The sequence below is a fragment of the Mus caroli genome, unplaced genomic scaffold, assembly GCF_978045245.1.
Source record: "Mus caroli unplaced genomic scaffold, Mus_caroli_1 scaffold_4, whole genome shotgun sequence".
In the NCBI taxonomy this organism is placed as follows: domain Eukaryota; kingdom Metazoa; phylum Chordata; class Mammalia; order Rodentia; family Muridae; genus Mus; species Mus caroli.
The window spans coordinates 8,108,845-8,127,972 of record NW_028227259.1 but is presented as its reverse complement, the minus strand read 5'-3'; the positions used below and the strand labels follow the sequence as shown (position 1 = coordinate 8,127,972).

Below are 19,128 nucleotides of genomic sequence, written 5' to 3'. Positions count from 1 at the left end.
CCCGGAAGTACATCTCCACCTTCTCCACCGCAGAGATGGCGGCGGCCGCTCTATCCCGGACGCTGTTGCCAGAGGCCCGACGGCGCCTGTGGGGATTTACAGGAAGGCTTCCGCTTCGGGGCGCCGCTGCTCAGGTGAGCCTCGCTCCGCCGTGCCCCGGCGGCTCCCGGTGTGCTTTGGGCCGGGCCTCGGGATCCGCTATCCCGGGGCGCGGCGACCGGGCGCAGAGGGGGCGGGGCGGCTGCTCCCCCTCCACGCCACCTGCGGGAGGTAAGAAAAGGAGCCGTGGACCCCCAAACCAGACAGTCCATCCTCAGCCCATGGACCCCCAAACCAGACAGCGCCATCCTCAGCCCATGGACCCCCAAACCAGACAGCGCCATCCTCAGCCCATGGACACCCAAACCAGACAGCATCATCCTCAGCCCATGGACACCCAAACCAGACAGCGCCATCCTCTGTTCATCCAAGTTTTATCCCAGCGTTTTCCTTATTTGAGAGTTGTCTTGCTCCAAAGGGATATGGAACACTCTGTCTCTCTCTCTCTGTCTCTGTCTGTCTGTTTGTCTCTCTCTCTCTGTGTTAGTTTGCTATTACCAATGTTACTGTATGTCGGGCTGTTCTCTCCCGAGAAAAGGAAACCAGGACAAGCGCTTTATGAATTTGAAGTTGGGTTTGCTTTTGGTTTTGATATTTTGAGACATCTTTGTTACACAGGATTTCTCTGTGCAACATCTCTGGCTGTCCTGGAACTTGCCCTACAGATCGGGCTGGCCTCAGATCCGTGCCCCCACACAGTAGGGCACAGTCATGTCATGGTGTATTATTTGATCAGGGAGCAGAAAGCCTTTGGGTCACAGAAGCAGGACAGTGCGGGTTCGTACACATTTCTTAAGTACCTGTGGCTGTGGCTGTGAAGAAACCACGACCATGGCAACCACGACTAAGACACATTAACTGGGGCTGCTTACAGTTCAGAGGTTTCGTCCATCATCATCAGGGCAGGAAGCATGGCAGAGTGCTGGCAGACGTGGTGGAGAAGGAGCCAAGAGTGCTACATCTGGGTTGGCAAGAGACAGACACAGACAGACAGACAATGGACCTGGCTCGAGCATTTTAAACCCCATAACCCACCCCAGTGGCACACTTCCTCCAACCTTCTAGTAGTGTCTCTCTCTGATGACCAAGTGTTCAAATCTGTGAGCCTCTGGGGTCCATTCCTATTCAAGCCACCACTGTGCCTGGCGGTTAGGTCAGTCTCAGGTTTTTGGGCCAGGGTTTAGCAAATACGTTTTGCAAATATGTTTTTCTCATTTCAACATGAAGAGAAAAAGCTGCTGAAGCGTCTGTAGTCAAACCAGTTGGCCCGAGAGTCCCTGAAGCATCTGTCCTGTTTCTGTCTGTCCTTTGTGAGCAGGAGCATCTACTCACTTGTGCACAGTCAGTTTTGTATTTTTATTTCAGTTTCTTGACTTTTTGTCCTTAGTGAATATGAAACATTTGTAGGACAGGTAGTTGGTTCGGGTGTGCTAACTGCTCTGTTCTTGGAGAGAAAGGCATGTTCTCTCAAGTGTTGCTTGTTTGACAGAGCAGATGGTTAAGGGACATCTCCTAGGCTGCTGCTAGAGCCCAGTGGAACCAGAACCGGGTCCTCATTCTCCGTGCTTTCTGCCAATGACACACACACAGTCACACATAGCAGATTACATCCACCCCAGGCTAGGGGGGTGGTTTTTGGAATGAGTCTATTTGAGGTTGTTTTGTTTTGTTTGACACTGAACACCAGAACAGTAATGTTTGCTCTGTTTTCCTCCTCCTCCCGTCAGCCATTGTATTTTGGAGGGGACCGACTAAGAAGCACACAGGCTGCTCCACAGGTTGTTCTGAATGTCCCCGAGACACAAGTGACATGTTTGGAAAATGGGCTCAGAGTAGCTTCTGAAAACTCTGGGCTCTCAACGTGCACAGTAAGTGACTGCTACAGTCTTTTTTGTTGTTGTTGTTGCTTTTTGTTTTTGTTTTTCGAGACAGGGTTTCTCTGTGTAGCCCTGGTTGTCCTGGAACTCACTCTGTAGACCAGGCTGGCCTCAAACTCAGAAATCCGCCTGCCTCTGCCTCCCGAGTGCTGGGATTAAAGGCGTGCGCCACCACTGCCCGGCTGACTGCTACAGTCTTTAGTCGGTACCTTGTTTGGGAGGGAGCAGCCACAGCTGCAGCTCTCTGGTTGGCTGAATTCTCCGAGCTTGAACCTTCCTTTCCAGGTGCACTTTTGTACCGAGTGCTTATGCCCTTCTCTTACTGCTGACATCTGTCTCTGATGGTCATGAGCCTGGCCAGCTTTCCCAGGGCCGTCAGCAACACAAGCTCAGGGAGAGTCACATGGTTGTATCTGAGGTTATAAAGCTTATGCTTGTATTTGAGCCTGACTTTCTGACAGTCCCTGATGTCTATGCCACAGTTATTAATTAGATGTACTAAATGAGCTGATACTTGTTTTTGTTGTTGTTTTGTTTTGTTTTTTCAAGACAGGGTTTATTTGTATAGCCCTGGACTAGACTGGCCTCGAACTCTGAGGTTCTTGGATTAAAGGCATATAACACCACCACCTGGCTGAGTCTGATATTTGTAACAGCTTACTGGAAATTAAGTCTCAGGTTATAGGAATGAACTGTCATTTCATTGTAGTCAAAGAGACGTGGTCAGATTGGAAAACATTTCCCAGAAAAAGGAATGAGATGACCTTGTGTGTCCAGAAACTGAATTTTGTTTTATTATGGGACTGTGCATGTGAGTACAGGTACCCAGGAAGGGCGAAGGCAGTCACAGACACTGAGGAGAGAGCTCACATGGCTGTGAGCTGCCTAATGTGGTGCTGGGAACTAGCTCAGTTCCTTTGTAAGAACAGCGAGTGCTCTTAACTGCTGAGCCGGCTGCCATGTCTCCAGATGTGGGGAATTTGTCTGATTTGCTTGGACTTCCTTCAGGTTGGGCTGTGGATCGATGCAGGAAGTCGCTATGAGAATGAGAAGAACAACGGCACCGCCCACTTCCTGGAGCACATGGCCTTCAAGGCAAGTCGCTGGCTGCTTCCCACGCGGTCTCTAGGAGAGGGCGGGCGGGTGTCAGCACAGACATTGTACCATAGGGATAAGAGCTGCTTCATAACATGCCACGTGCCGGTTTTATTTCCTCAGTGTTGTATTTCAAATAATTAATGATAATTACTTTTGACATTGAAGGATGGGTTCTCTTTTGGGATATACACAAGCCATTTTTAAAGGGTATTTGAAACCTAGTATACTTTACAAACTTGTCTTTGCATGACTGGCACTGGGTTCTGTTCAGTATACTTATTATCTGATACGTTTAGACTATATGAAGGGTAAAAGGAGAATATCCTAACTGTGCTTTCTCCTTCATTTCAAGGGCACTAAAAAGAGGTCCCAGTTAGACCTTGAACTTGAGATTGAGAACATGGGCGCTCATCTTAACGCCTATACCTCCAGAGAGCAGACTGTCTACTACGCCAAAGCATTCTCGAGAGATTTGCCAAGAGGTACTGTCTGTGCTGCCGGAAGTGTGAATCTCCTAGGGGTTCAAATCTAATGCAGCCCTGTGGGTTTGTGTAGCTATTGTGAAACTGATGGAGATGTAAAAGCAAAACAGCAGAAACCCCAGAGAGGCACCTGTTTTCATTTCCCTCCAAGTGCAGGTTGGAGACTTGTACTAAAGGGATTCTTAACACCTGATTTAAACAGAGTTCTGCCTCAGTCTTAATCACTTTTATTCCTTCATTGCAAAACTATTAGTCCTGAGCAAAATAAAGAAATGCTTACTTATACTATTTACTTATTAATGATTATATTAGCAAAATTGAAAAAAATTTTAAAAAATATTTATTTTTATTACGTATTTTCCTCAATTATATTTCCAATGCTATCCCAAAAGTCCCCCATACCCTCCCTCCCACTTCCCTACCCACCCACTCCCATTGGCCCTGGCGTTCCCCTGTACTGGGGCATATACAGTTTGCATGTCCAATGGGCCTCTCTTTCCAGTGATGGCTGACTAGGCCATCTTTTGATACATATGCATCTAGAGTCAAGAAAATTTTGTTTTGTAAAATAAATAATTGTTTTGACAGGATAGCATAGCAATTTGTATAGGTCTTGAGTATATTAATTACAGAAAACATTTTTTCCAGTGGAAAACAAAATAGCATTGCAAAGTTCATTAGCAAAATTATTAACTTTTTTTTAAAGATTTATTTATTTATTATATGTAAGTACACTGTAGCTGTCTTCAGACACTCCGGAAGAGGGAGTCAGATCTCATTACAGATGGTTGTGAGCCACCATGTGGTTTCTGGGATTTGAACTCAGCACCTTTGGGAGAGCAGTCAGTGCTCTTTACCGCTAGAGCCATCTCTCCAGCCCAGTTACTAACTTTTATAGCTGCAGTGTTGTAATCAGTTGTATTACTCTAAAATTTTAGATACTGTAGAGTTTGTCAGTTCTGTCACGTGATTGGAAACCCACACAAGGACTCTGTGACGTGTCGCCAGTGATTGACATCAATGCTCTCCACATTAGTTTTTGAGCCATATCTCTCCCAGAACCTGGCTCACCCAGATTTATCTAGATTGCTGGCCAGCGAGTTTTATGAATCCTCATGTCTCTGGCTAGCATTAGATTATAAGTGCTCCTGACTAGATTATGGCCAGATCTTTATGCTCGTCCATTCTTGAATTAAGAAACTTGGACAGCCTCAGTGAAGACTAGGTACTGCTCTACCAACATAGAGAATGCGATAGACATTCAGAGGAAACATTTGTTTCAAACAAATGCCACTTTAGAATCTTCAGTCTAGACTCCCAGTCCCACATAAACCAGGGTCTTGCAAAGGGGTCCTGGCCCCGCCGTCTGCAGCTCCCCCACTTCCTCTCTTGGGTCATGATTTTCCCGTCTGGGTTTTATTGATGATGATTTAAAAAAATGAAATTGGTAATTTCCCCTTTTCACAATCATCTTCACAATGATTTATCCTGTCCTTAGTATTTCAAGTTAGTTGACTCAGACAAGGTCCTGTGAAGTGAACTGAAGCAAGGGAGAGAAATTCACACTAGCGCAGAGCGAGAAAACCAAGGGGCATATGTTCATTTTACCTTTAATACAATTTACGTTGCTATCACAGTGAAGTAAATCAGCCTTATCCTTTCTGGAGATTTTTTTCCCATAAAATTTACTTCACCTTTCCTTTGGCTTTTTACCTTGTTAAGGCTTGAGCAGACACAATTCTGTAAGCAGCTCCTGAAGGCATATTTTGGGTATAGCGATTCTTTCCTTTGTTACACTGCAGCTTCGTTGCTATGTGAAAATGGGTAGAAGTGTTTCTACCCATGTACCTGGCTGTCCCGGAACGCCCTATGTAGACCAGGCTAGCCTTAACCTCAGAGATTTGCCTGCTCTGCTTCCTGAGTGCTGGGCTATGGTCACCTGGCTACTTCATACTTTTCATTTAGAACCATCTGTAGTAACAGTCAGGTTATAAAGTGATCATGTTTAGGATTTTCTCCAAGTTCTTTTGTACCACAGGGTCTCTAGTTTCTATTTATTTTAGTGCGCTAACTAAGTTAAATAAACATGCTCAGGATTTTTTTTTTTTTTAGTTTTTGAGACAGGGTTTCTCTGTGTAGTCCTGGCTGTCCTGGAGCTCACTTTGTAGACCAGGCTGGCCTCGAACTCGGAAATCCGCCTGCCTCTGCCTCCCGAGTGCTGGGATTAAAGGCGTGCGCCGCCACGCCCAGCTAACATGCTCAGTAATGAATGATGGTTAGTGCCGTGGTTTCTCTTGTGGGTTTAAGAGAGTTTAATGCTTGTGTTTCTTCTGAGGTTTTGTTTGTTTGTTTTGTTTTTTTCAATTAGCTGTAGAAATTCTTGCTGACATAATTCAGAATAGCACCCTGGGAGAAGCAGAGATTGAGCGTGAGCGGGGAGTAATCCTGAGAGAGATGCAGGAAGTTGAAACCAACTTGCAAGAAGTTGTTTTTGATTATCTTCATGCGACAGCCTATCAAAATACTGCACTTGGACGGACAATTCTGGGACCAACTGAAAATATCAAGTAGGTGGATCTCGCACAGGAAGATTTTGCACAAAACTTAGGACATATACCAACCAAGAACACACATTTTTACTGACAATTCTCAGCCTGATAGTTTAAAATTGATTTTAGAAACTTGGGGATGAAACAAGGAATGTTGGTGCATATGTCTTTCTTGATATAAAGGGCAGAACTTTTGCTACTTGTAGCCTCTATTTGTGACTGCTTTAAGCACTTAGATACCTTTACGTTAAGCTCTGTATGTTCCACATACAGTGTGTGAAGATCTGTGCTGCTTATTTCTGTTAAAGTCACTTTACTTAGGTGTGGTGGCCTATGAGACAGGAATTGTGCTGTGAGTTCTAGGTCAGCTTGGGCTACAGAATGATCCTTATCTGTAAAAGAAAGGAAATAAACAAATCTCATTCCTTATTCTGTTTACAGATCTATAAATCGTAAGGACCTAGTGGATTACATAACCACACACTACAAGGGACCAAGAATCGTGCTGGCTGCCGCCGGAGGTTAGTTATGCTTCAGGGCACATGCTGAAAATAGTAAAGTTGCCTGTCAGGAAAATGTGGAGCCCTGGGACCAGACTCCCTAGTCGGCGTCATTTTCAGGAAAACTTAACAATTCATTCAGAGTGTAAATGTCCACACAGGGGAGTTACTTAGAAGACCAAGGCTAACGACCAAGCTGGGGGACAGTTACCTTGGAGGACAGTGTTGTAGAGTCTTGAGCTCTTTAGTTGAGAAGTAGCCTCATCCATGATCAGGCCTGGAATGGGTGTATCCATTCATGTGCTCAGCCATGCACACAGGAACGACTGGTACTGCACAGGGAAGACTGCAGAGTCGGGTGAATGTGGGACGCTGTCAAACCATGTAGGTGGTGTAGATTTTCACAGGGGCATGTGAAGTCTGTGAATGTAAGAAAATTAACTGGAGACTGGGTACAGGGTTTAGACACTGGAAACTGCCCGGTTAGTTGAGGCCTCACTGCCATTATTAACAGCAAATTTTATTTGGTCCATAGGTTCATTTGGACATTGCTGAAGTTAATGGTGTGTTCTATATTATCAGCATTTGTCTTATTGGCTTATACCTTTTTTTTGTTTGTTTGTTTTAAAACAGTTTTGTTATATAGCCCAGGCTGGCCTTGAACTTGTAGCCATCTTCCTACCTCAGTCTTCTGAGTGCTGGTGCAGCTGAGGCCTGATAGGTGGCCTGATGATTTTTATAAATGTTGTAGCTTACAAAGGTTGGTGTTTAAATCAATAGGCCAGTTTAAGTCTCTCCTGACCCTTTCTGATTTCTTGTCTCAGCTCCTGTTTAGTCCTTAACCATCAGGAAATATAGCTGTAATATGCCAAATATGTATTTTCATCTCCACTTCTTTTAAAAAATTATAGGTTCCCTGCATTTTAGATTGTACAGTTAGAGTAGGAGCTGCGCATCTGGCTTGTTTAACCACAGTGGTTACTGGTTCTGCCGGCTAAACAGTGAGGGAAGAGATGGTCAGACATAAGGACTATTTCCAGTTTCTCACTGATCCTTTGGCATCGCTGTCCTGCCATGATTCTGCATTCTTACCTCTGTATCAATATCCAGAGACTTTCCTACATGGCAATTCAAAACCAGTACTATCTAAGACTGCTGTGTTTACATCACAGATTTGTTTGTTTGTTTTCAAAACAGTTTCTGTGGAGCCCTGGCTGTCCCACAACTCAGCTCACTCTGTAGACCAGGCTGGCCTTGAACTTGGAGATCTACCTGCCTCTGCCACATGAGTGCTGGGATTAAGGGTATACACCATCAGTGTTTGGCTGTGCCATAGATTTATTTGGAAACTGTGTATATAAGCTGTGCTTTTAATAGTTTCATTTAGAGAAATACTGTTAAGATTTACTTTGTGTTTTGCTTGCATGTGTGCATGTATACCACATATAGTGGCTAGTGCTTGCACAGGTCAGAAGGCCATTGGATCACCTGGGTCTGGAGTTATGGCTAGTTGTGAGATGCCATGTGGGTGTTGGGAACAGAACTTGGGTCCTCAGGAAGAACAGCCAGTGCCCTGAACCTCTGAGCTAGCTCTCCTGCCCCCACTTAATAAATCTTAATGGTAATATTTTAAGGCATTTGCATAAGCCTAGGTGTGTGGCACATACTTACAATTCCAGAACTCTGGAAGCTAAGGCAAAAGGATTACAAGATCAAGACTACCCTGGGCTATGGAGCTAGACCTGCCTCAAATACATAAATACAAATGACTAGAAATTTAAGCTGATGTTCTAGATGAATGATGAATTTTAAGCTTGTATTCTAGAACTTTCACTGATGGGATGTGTTTGGGTCCTGTGTTTTGGATGATAAGGAATGCAGGATCTTAATCATTCTTGTGAGGTTTGGATGTCAAGTCATGAGCGCATGGGAAAATACACATGTTTTCACAGTAGAGAATTGGTTTTGGTTCCAGAGTTCTGATGGCAGAACTCAAAGAATGAAGCACATTTGTGTTAAGACTCTTAAAGACAGAGCCATATTTTCATTCTTTTCCACTTAACAGGTAACTTATGAGATGACTTTTTCTAGGGTGCACACTGAACTTTTATAACTTAACATGATTTTCGATAGAAGCAGGGTTTTCTGCGTGAGACTCAGAATTTTAAAAAATGTGATCAAATGCATGATTTCTTATTCTTGAACTGGTCTGGAACTCTTTGCCCTGACATTTGTCCTTCCTGAGACAAGCCTAGAAAAGTCACTAAGACAATAAAAATATTTCCAGCAGATTACAAAAAAAGAAAGTGGGGGTGTCAAGCTCTCTGTCTTTATCTCCGAATACAGTTGTATGTGGGTGAGCATTGACTGCTCAGACAGAGATGCTGTGCAGCCCAGTTGCTTTAAATGGCTTAGGGAAGGGAAGGTCTTCATGTGTGAGTGAAGAGCATCCCGTTATTGTCAGACATAGTGGGGTGCATACTACTGAAGCTGGTTGACTTGAGTTGATTGTATTGCTGTTAGATATATAAGGAAATGTTTTCCCTTGCTTTAGGTGTTTGCCATAACGAACTGCTGGAGTTAGCAAAGTTTCATTTTGGTGACTCTTTGTGCTCACACAAAGGAGATATACCAGCTCTGCCTCCCTGCAAATTCACTGGAAGTGAGGTAGGATGAGCTCTTGGTTAGAAACTGGCCTTTGGAAGTCTGAGTATGAAGGAGCTGAAGACACGGCTCAATAGTCTGAGAGTGCTTGCTGCGCTCAGAGGACCAGAGCTGGGTTCCTACCGCCCCTACTGGGCAGCTCAGAGCCACCCGAGACTCCCATTGCAAGGAATCTTACATCCTCTTTTACACACTGCAAAGTTATAATGTGGTGGGTATGAAAGGCTACCTTATAGCTAAAAAGACTGGGTCTTTGCTTTTGAATTGGGTGTGTTCTCAGCTTCATCGCTGCCCCACAGGCACAGTTGTGGGGATTGCTATTAGAGCCAAAACTTGCAGCGAATCTGCTTCTTAACTACAGTGTTATGCATAAGGCCTAGTTTGCCACATTATGATGCTTATAGTAATTTGTGGGAAGAGGTCTGATGTTGGCAGCCATACAGACCTATACCGCCAGTACAGATTTAAATTTGGATTAATAAAACCATATAAGATATTGGTAAGATAAGGGAACTTCTTTTGACCAGGTGGAATTTTAAATAAGATGGTCCAATGAAAGAAACTTACTTTGTAATTCAGAAAAATCGTCTGAACCACACAGTGTAATACTGCCTGATAGTTAAGTCAAGAGCCACAGTGAGCATTTTAACATCACAGGTAGTAAGACTAACATATTTTCCTTTCCCGGTAATCCAAGTATTCTGTAGGACCATTCTTACGTAACTAGCTGTTTTGCTTATTCTTACCTAGATTCGGGTGAGGGATGACAAGATGCCATTGGCGCACCTTGCAATAGCTATTGAAGCAGTTGGTTGGGCCCATCCAGACACGATCTGTCTTATGGTCGCAAACACATTGATAGGCAACTGGGATCGCTCTTTTGGAGGAGGAATGGTAAGTGGTTTTTGAAGAAACTTTTCATGGTAAATAATGGAAATTGTCTATATGTAAATTCCTTGTAAGACTCCTCAGTGTTCAAAGTGACAAAAATAGATTATCATGACTTTTGACTTAATGTTAACTCATCCTGGATTGTACCTAAGCCAGGCCAAAAATAAAAAGATCTTTGTCAGACTGTTTGGTAGCAGGATAGTTCATAAAATTAGGGCAGAAGAATTGGTTTTTAATGTTATAATAGTCATAGTAGGTGCTGTGGTAATCATAGCTGTTCACATGTCTGTGTCAGTGTCCTGACTTTCTGAGCATCTTAGCATGTTCAGAGAACTCTGTCTTTTCATTAGCACACACTGAGTGTACTAATAAGTACTGAGTAAATATACTTCTTTGCATATAGGTTCTTTAACTGATAACTCTATAGTTATAGAGTTCTATAACTATAAGCACATGTGAGGGAGTGGGTTGTAGTTCAGTGGTAGTGTGAGCCTGAGGGTCAACCAGCAAAACAAGGAGCAGCCTGTCAGAGACAAAGAAGGCAGACATGGTAGACATGATAGCTGTACAGAGACAGAAGGGGCAGACCTCTTTGTACTATTTTTACAACTCTTCTAAAGTTTAAATTTCGAAATAGTGAAAGATCTAAAATCCATTCCAAACCCAATATCTTGGGTTTCCTGTGCAGTGTCAGAGGAGTGCATAGTCCAAGCCTTCCATGGCCTCACATCAGCACTGCATTGTCTTTATGAATAGGTACAGCTACTAAACCAACCAATTGCAAGAACTCACTGCGCAGTACTAGATATTGAGCCAGATGAGTGTAATTCTTTCTTTGAATTCTAAAGTTATAGCTGGGTAAAACTGGGAACTGGAGAAGAGTATGCTGGTGTAGGCCTTTAATCCCAGCACGCAGAAGGCAGAGGCAGGTGGACCTCTGAGTTTGAGACTAGCTTGATTTACATAGTGTGTTCTTTTTATTCTTTTTTTTTTTTACATTAAAAAAATGGCATTGCTTTATTTCCGCTAGCAGATGTGGGCTGCATATTGTGGTAGGTGTGGTGGGCTCAGTGCAGGTCTGGATGGGGTGGAGGAGGTGATGACTCGGTGGCTGGAAGGGAATGGAGAGGGTTCCATGTGCTTCTGGGAAGTCCAGAGGAAGGACTTGTGACATGCTACAGCTACGCTGCCAGTAAGGTTGAGAAAGTCTTGGAAGTCTAGCTGCCCATCACTGTTGAGCTCCAGCTTCTCCATGCCGTCAAGGACACTGGGGTCCCTCTGGTTCCTTGTGAAGGCAGCCAGCTCTGTGTTCACAAAGGAGAGGAAGTCAGCTTTGTGGAGAGTTGACAGCTATACCATCCTTCCCACTGTACTTAACAGCAATCAGGGACGAGTTGCATCTTCCAGCCTCTGTAGATGTTTTTGCTAAGTTGAGGAGCGAGGCCGGGCTGTGACTCCGGCTGACAGTGGCTGTGACAGGAGTCACATAGTGTGTTCTAAGCCAGCCAGGGCTAGTAATGGGACTCTGTCTCTAAAAACAACACCCAAAACTGTTAACCCATCAGGGTTAGCACTCACTTAAGAGTTACAGAGCTCTTAAGCTCTGTGGGGATTTGGGTCCATATGCCCAGTTCACAAATCCAGTTAAATTGTTGTTCTTTTCAGAATTTATCTAGCAAGCTGGCCCAGCTCACTTGCCATGGCAATCTCTGCCACAGCTTCCAGTCCTTCAATACTTCATACACAGACACAGGATTATGGGGACTCTATATGGTTTGTGAACAAGCCACGGTTGCTGACATGCTGCACGCTGTACAAAAAGAATGGTGAGAAAAAGCTCTAAATAGTTAAAAAGTCTTACCAAGAATGTATTGTTTTAGACCAGTTTCCTAATGGTGGTAACTTTAGCTTTTAAAGTGGATGTACAGTTTTTTTTCTTTTATTGGATATTTTAATTTATTTACATTTCTAATGTTATCCCCTTTACAGGTCTCCCCTCCAGAAACCTCTATTCCATCCCTCCCCCGCCTGCCCACCCACCCACCCCTGCCTCCCTGCTCTGGCATGCCCTACGCTGGGGCATCACCCTCAGGCCCAAGGGCCGCTTTTCCCACTGATGTCCAACTGTGGCCGGATCCATGGGTCCCTCCATGTATATATACTCTTTGGTTGGTGGTCCAGTTCCCCAGAGCTCCAAGGACTCTGACCAGTTGATTGTTGTTCCCCACATAGGGCTGAAAACCCCTTAGCTCCTTCAGTCCCTTCTCCAACTCTTCCACTGGGGACTCCTCGCTCAGTCCAATGGTTGCTTTCTAGCATATGCCTCTGTAGTTGTCAGACTCTGGCAAGCCTTTCAGGAGGAAGCCATATCAGGAAGCACTTCCTGGCATCTGAAATAGCATTGGGATTTTATGGCTGTATATGGGATGGATCCCCAGGTGGGGCAGTCTCTGGATGGCCTTTCCTTCAGTCTCTGCTCCACACTCCATATTTCCTGCTGTTGAGTATTTAGTTCCCCCTTCTAAGAAGCACTGAAGCATCCACACTTTGCTCTTCTTTCTTTTTGAGCTTCATATGATCTGTGACTTGTATCTTGGGTATTCCGAACTTTTAGGCTAATATTCAGTTATCAGTGAGTGCATGCCATGTGTGTTCTTTTGTAACTGGGTTACCTCATTCAGGATGATATTTTCAAGTGGCATCCATTTGCCTGAAAATATCATGAAGTCATTTGTTTTAAAAGATTTATTTCATTTATATGAGTACACTGTCTCTGTCTTCAGACACACCAGAAGAAAGCATCAGATCTCATTACAGATGGTTGTGAGCCACCATGTGGTTGCTGGGAATTGAACTCAGGACCTCTGGAAGAATAGTTAGTGCTCTTAACTGCTGAGCCATCTCTCCAGCCCTAAGTCATTGTTTTTAATAGCTGAGTAATATTCCATTGTGTAAATGTACCACATTTTCTGTATCCATTCCTCTGTTGAGGGACATCTGGGTTCTTTCCAGCTTCTGGCTATTATAAATAAGGCTGCTATGAACATAGTGGAGCATGTATCCTTATTACATGTTGGAGCATCTTTTGGGTATATGCCCAACAGAGGTATAGCTGGGTCCTCAGGTAGTACTAATCCCAATTTTCTGAGGAACTGTCAGACTGATTTCCAGAGTAGTTGTACCAGCTTGCAATCCCACCAGCAATGGAGGAGTGTTCCTCTTTCTCCACATCCTTGCCAGCATCTGCTGTCACTTGAGTTTTTGATCTTAGCTATTCTGACTGGTGCCAAGTAGAATCTCAGAGTCATTTTGATTTGCATTTCCCTGATGACTAAAGATGCTGAATATTTCTTTAAGTGCTTCTCAGCCATTCAAGATGCCTCAGTTGAGAATTCTCTATTTAGCTCTGACCCCCATTTTATAATAGGGTTATTTGGTTATCTGGAGTCTAACTTCTTGAGTTCTTTGTATATTTTGGATATTAGCCCTCTATTGGAGGTAGGGTTGGTAAAGATCTTTTCCCAATCTGTTGTTTGCCATTTTGTCCTATTGACATTGTCCTTTGCCTTATAGAAGCTTTTCAATTTTATGAGGTCCCATTTGTCAATTCTTGATCTTAGCTCATAAGCTATTGGTGTTCTATTGAGGAAATTTTCCACTGTGCCCATGTGTTCAAGGCTTTTCCTGACTTTCTCTTCTATTAGATTCAGTGTATCTGGTTTTATGTGGAGGTCCTTGATCACTTGGACTTGAGCTTTGTATAACAAGATAAGAATGGATCAATTTTCATTCTTCTACATGTTGACCACCAGTTGAACCGTCACCATTTGTTGAAAATGCAGTCTTTTTTCCACTGGATGGTTTTAGCTCCTTTATCAAAGATCAAGGTGTATGAGTTCATTTCTGGGTCTTCAGTTCTATTCCATTGATCTACCTGCCTGTCACTGTACCAATACCATGCAGTTTTTGTCACTATTTCTCTGTAATTCAGCTTGAGGTCAGGGATGGTGATTCCCCCAGAAGTTCTTTTATTGTTGAGAATAGTTTTCGCTATCCCAGGTGTTTTATTATTCCAAATGAATTTGAGAATTGTTCTGTCTCTTATGAAGAGTTGGAATTTTGATGAGGATTGCATTGAATCCATAGATTACTGTCTCTGTGCCCTCTGGTTATTCTGGCTAAGGGTTTATCTATCTTGTTGATTTTCTCAAAGAACCAGCGCCTGGCTTTGTTGATTCTTTGTATAGTTCTTTTTGTTTCTATTTGGTTGATTTCATCCCTGAGTTTGATTATTTCCTGCTGTCTACTCTTGGGTGAATTTGCTTCCTTTTGTTCTAGAGCTTTCAGGTGTGCTATTAAGCTGCTAGTGTATGCTCTCTTCAGTTTCTTTTTGGAGGCACTCAGAGCTGTGAGTTTTCCTCTTAGGACTGCTTTCATTGTGTCCCATAAGTCTGGGTATGTTGTGCCTTCATTTTCATTAAATTCTAAAAAGCCTTTAATTTCTTTATTTCTTCCTTGACCAAGTTATCATTGAGTAGAGCGTTGTTCAGCTTCCATGTGTATGTGGGCTTTTTGTTGTTTTTGTTATTGAAGACCAGCCTTAGTCTGTGGTGATCTGATAGGATACATGGGATTATTTCAGTCTTCTTGTATCAGTTGAGGCCTGTTTTGTGATTGATTATATGGTCAGTTTTGGAGAAGATACCACGAGGTGCCGAGCTTTTTGAATTTTTCATTTTCTGTGTTATGTCAATGTTTTCTATGGCATCTTCTGCACCTGAGATTCTCTTTTATCTCTTGTATTCTGCTGGTCATCTATGACTCCTGATCTCTTTCCTAGATTTTCTATCTCTAGGGTTGTCTCTCTTTGTGATTTCTTTGTTTCTATTTCCATTTTTTTATCCTGGATCTTTTTGTTCAATTCCTTCACCTGTTTGGTTGTGTTTTCCTGTAATTCTTTAAGGATTTTTTGTGTTTCCTCTTTAAGGGGCTTCTAGCTGTTTACCTGTACTCTCCTGTATTTCTTTCTTTTTTTTTTTATAAAGAAAACACGAGTTTAAGATTTATTATATATATGAGTACACTGTAGCTGTCTTCAGACACACCCAGAAGAGGGCATCAGATTCTGTTACAGATGGTTATAAGGCACCATGTGGTTGCTGAGAATTGAACTCAGGACCTTTGGAAGAGCAGCTAGCGCTCTTAATCGCTGAGCCATTTCTCCAGCCCCCCTCCTGTATTTCTTTATGTCCTTCTTAATGTCCTCTATCATCATCATGAGATGTGATTTTAAATCAGTCTTGTTTTTCTGGTGTGTTGGGGTATCCAGGGCTCACTATGGTGGGAGAACTGGTTTATGATGATACCAAGTAGCCTTGGTTTTTGTTGCTTATGTTCTTGCCCTTGCCTCTAGCTATCTCTGGTGTTAGTTGGTCTTGCTGTCTCTGACTGTGGCTTATCCTTCCTGCAAGCCTTTGTGTCTCCCAGTACTCAGCTGACTAGTCTTGAGAAACAAAGAGATGACCGACCCATTGATCTACCTCTCTTTTAGCATATATTACCAATGGCATAAAGAAGTATTTGAAGCCTCAAGACTACTTTCACAATGTGATCATTCTTTTTTTACATTGAATTACTGTGTCTGCTAATTCAATTAGAATTTTTGAGCTGTTAATGGTACTTGGAAAAATAGTTTTAAGATTAGTAATATCAGGCTTTTACTGAATTGAAATATAATTGTATGTTGTAGTATAATATATGCCATCTTGCTCTTTAGGTCAGTAAATCAGATTTAACGAGCATTTTCCAATGTGTTTTAGGATGCGTCTGTGTACAGATGTCACTGAGAGTGAGGTTGCACGTGCAAAAAATCTTCTGAAAACAAACATGCTGCTGCAGCTTGATGGTGAGAGTTAAGGAAGGGCTGTAGGTGCTCGGAGGGCGGGCCTGTTGGGGAGGAAGTTTGCCTTGTCTGTCGGGATACTAGCTGTCCTTCTCTGAACAGGTTCAACTCCAATTTGTGAAGACATTGGTAGGCAGATGCTATGCTATAATAGGAGAATTCCTATCCCCGAGCTTGAAGCAAGAATTGATGTAAGTAATAAATGTGGGGCAAGTAGGTCATTTATAAAGGCTGAGGTTCCCCAAGTCTTGACTTAGTTTAGAAAAGTCACGTATGTGGAATCTAAGTTCACTACAAAAAGTTCTAATTATAGTATCATCCCTATTGAAGGCTGTGGATGCAGAGACGGTTCGACGAGTGTGTACCAAGTACATTCATGACAAAAGCCCAGCTATTGCTGCTCTGGGTAAGCCTGGCTCTTCAGTCCTTCTGCACATAGAGTTGGCTAAGGACTTGGAATTTTGCCCTGTTTTCACTGTTTTCTTTTGAATCCATAGGTCCTATTGAACGCCTACCAGATTTTAACCAGATTTGTAGTAACATGCGCTGGATTCGTGACTAATTTTTGTGATCAAATATTCTGCACATATATATTTATAAAACTGAGACTGGAAGTTTTCAAAACTGCCAGTGTTCAAATGAAAAAATAAAAATATATTTGGAATTTTTGCATTAGTCTGTTATATGATATGTACTTCTAGAGGCTAAGTCTACAACCCTGATTGTTTGATGTAATGGTTGAACTTTATGTTGGGAGCAACACTCTTTTAAATGATGACTATAATTCCAAGTGAAAATGTGTAGAGTATTTTCAGTTTTATTATAAAAGTGCACACACAACCAGGATTGCCTGCATTATTTCCTGGCTCTGCTTGCATTCAGCACTTGCTCCTGAGCAGCTTTCTTTGCTTTCACCATCTCCACGAGTTCCTAGGAGGAAACAAGGTTGTTAAAAGCAGAATTCTGTCAGCAGGACATAGATAATACTACTGTAGCCAAGTGAGGTGGGGCTGCACGCTGGTCAGTGCGCAGGAGAGTGAGCCTGAGGCAATCCTCGGCTACACAGTGAGCTCTTATCCCGCAGAGCAACAAAAAGCCAATGCTGTAGCTGCTGAGCTCACCAACTGCCAGGGGTAAGGCTGCTCTTCCTTTCCTGGAATGATTCTGGCCTACAACTATTTTGATACTAAAGTCAGCACTGTTATCACCCAGTTAGTTAGTTGACACACAAGAATGCGCTAACTACACCGTAATCTAAGGAGTGAGAGTCTGTTAACGCCAAACCTTGTATCGCCTCATGCAGTCCTTCTTCGTCCTGCCAGGAACAGCTTCGGCTATCTTTTCCCATCTTTCAGGAGTATTTACTGGGTATGTTTTCAAAGCCTGTTCTAACAGTTTCTGTTCTTCTGTTGTCCACGGGGTAGAATCTATGCAGGGACCTGTTTGAGACAAATGTGTGTAAACGGTAGGAAGTGATAGTGAAGCACAGTCTTCAGTGGATCTTTTGACTCCCATTCCCTTATCAAGTGAGGGCCCCTTCTGATACAGGAAGCGTTAACGTGAACTCATTTCTAAAGGTGAGGAACATTTTTATATATGAATTTCTATTTTTGAAAGAGAAAGAAAACAAGCATTAGTGTGTACACATCACATTTCAACTAAAGCACAGTTTAAGAGGTCTGCCTCACAGTCAGTGCTGGTCTCTCCAGATTCACCTTTTTTTTTTTTTAAGATTTATTTATTTATTATATGTAAGTACACTGTAGCTGTCTTCAGACACTCCAGAAGAGGGCATCAGATTTCGTTACAGATGGTTGTGAGCCACCATGTGGTTGATCGGATTTGAACTCGGGACCTTCGGAAGAGCAGTCGGCGCTCTTAACCACTGAGCCATCTCGCCAGCCCCAGATTTATTTTTAATTAGATGTAAATTTACAAAGTCAGACACTCAAAAACAAAAGTCATTTAGAAGGTGGTGGCACATACATATCATCCCAGGTAAACTGGACAGTGAGGGAGGAGCACTTGAGCTACAAGTTCCATGGCGCACCTCAGCAACACACTGCCTTTGTCTTTAGGAAGAAAAGGTCACTTTAGATTTTTGATTGCCCTTATTCAGGATCAGGAAAAAGAGCTACGTCACAAGCACAAACCCTTTTTGATGCAGACCCTGGGAAACAATCTATGACACTAGAAGGAGCTGCTCAGGGGAACTAAACCAACTGCTCAAGCTTTCACGACGCTGCTAGCTTCTTAAATAGGGCCAGTGTCCATTATCTTTAATAACCACAACTTCAGTTTTCAGATAAGCCCTTTAGATTTGACTAAATAGCTAACAGAGGTTTTTAAAAAAAAGGCTAACCACCAGTGCACTTCTGTAGGCAAGATGAAAAAGTTGAATAACGACAGTCAGGCTGGTTACTCTATGATCACAGAGGGAAAAAGAGCATCTAGACACTGCTAGGAGTCTGACCACTGCTTGTAATTACTGGTTCTCAACTAAGAAAGAAAAAGGGTACTTGCTCCAAACAAGGCAGAAAACCAGTATCTTTATTTTAAGCACAATAAACTAAGCCATTCTGAAGGTAGTTTTTAAGTTCTGGGAAGTGCTTAAAGTTCAATGTTCTCTTACTCATCTATTTAGCAACACAGGTTTAATTCGTTTCTTTGGGACAAAGATGGAAGTGACATGCATTATTTTCTGTTTTCTAATTCTTTTGTCACAAGACAAAGCAAAACAATGTTGTAAGATTCCCGCCGAGCGTGGTGGCCCACTCCTTTAATCCCAGCACTCGGGAGACAGAGACAGGCGGATTTCTGAGTTCGAGGCCAGCCTGGTCTACAAAGTGAGTTCCAGGACAGCCAGGGCTACACAGAGAAACCCTGTCTCAAAAAAAAAAAAAAAAAAAAAAAAAAAAAAAAAAAAAAAAAAAAAAAAAAAAATTCCTATGAGAATGACTGTTCAAATCACAATCCAAAAAACTGTGCTGGGGCTGGGGCTGGGGCTGGGGCTGGAAGCCAGTGATAGAATGCCTGCCTAGCATAGGCGATGATTGCAGCTGATCT

The 19,128-nt window shown here is 42.9% G+C and overlaps 2 protein-coding genes and 1 pseudogene across 2 annotated transcripts in view; 1 reads left to right on the top strand and 2 right to left on the bottom strand.

Annotated features, from left to right (window-relative positions):
• Nucleotides 1-9: 9 nt before the first annotated feature.
• On the top strand, nucleotides 10-16,730 carry Pmpcb (peptidase, mitochondrial processing subunit beta). Its single transcript, XM_021162713.2, has 13 exons — nucleotides 10-134; nucleotides 1,827-1,967; nucleotides 2,985-3,071; nucleotides 3,427-3,556; nucleotides 5,925-6,123; nucleotides 6,547-6,626; nucleotides 9,160-9,272; nucleotides 10,020-10,163; nucleotides 11,826-11,986; nucleotides 15,980-16,065; nucleotides 16,165-16,253; nucleotides 16,393-16,468; nucleotides 16,560-16,730. Exons 1-13 carry the CDS (start codon nucleotides 36-38, stop codon nucleotides 16,622-16,624), a joined length of 1,470 nt encoding a protein of 489 aa, XP_021018372.1. The 5' UTR covers nucleotides 10-35; the 3' UTR covers nucleotides 16,625-16,730.
• On the bottom strand, nucleotides 11,187-11,722 carry LOC147004918 (protein S100-A11 pseudogene; annotated as a pseudogene).
• A 116-nt stretch (nucleotides 16,731-16,846) lies between the features above and the next one.
• Dnajc2 (DnaJ heat shock protein family (Hsp40) member C2) overlaps nucleotides 16,847-19,128 on the bottom strand; it is a 29,975-nt gene continuing 27,693 nt past the window's right edge. The window contains exons 16-17 of the mRNA XM_085836459.1: nucleotides 17,347-17,501; nucleotides 16,847-16,992 (exon numbers count right to left, since the gene is read on the bottom strand). Of these exons, the coding sequence (XP_085692585.1) occupies nucleotides 16,918-16,992; nucleotides 17,347-17,501 (230 nt within the window). The 3' untranslated portion in view covers nucleotides 16,847-16,917. The remainder of the gene's footprint in view (nucleotides 16,993-17,346; nucleotides 17,502-19,128) is intronic.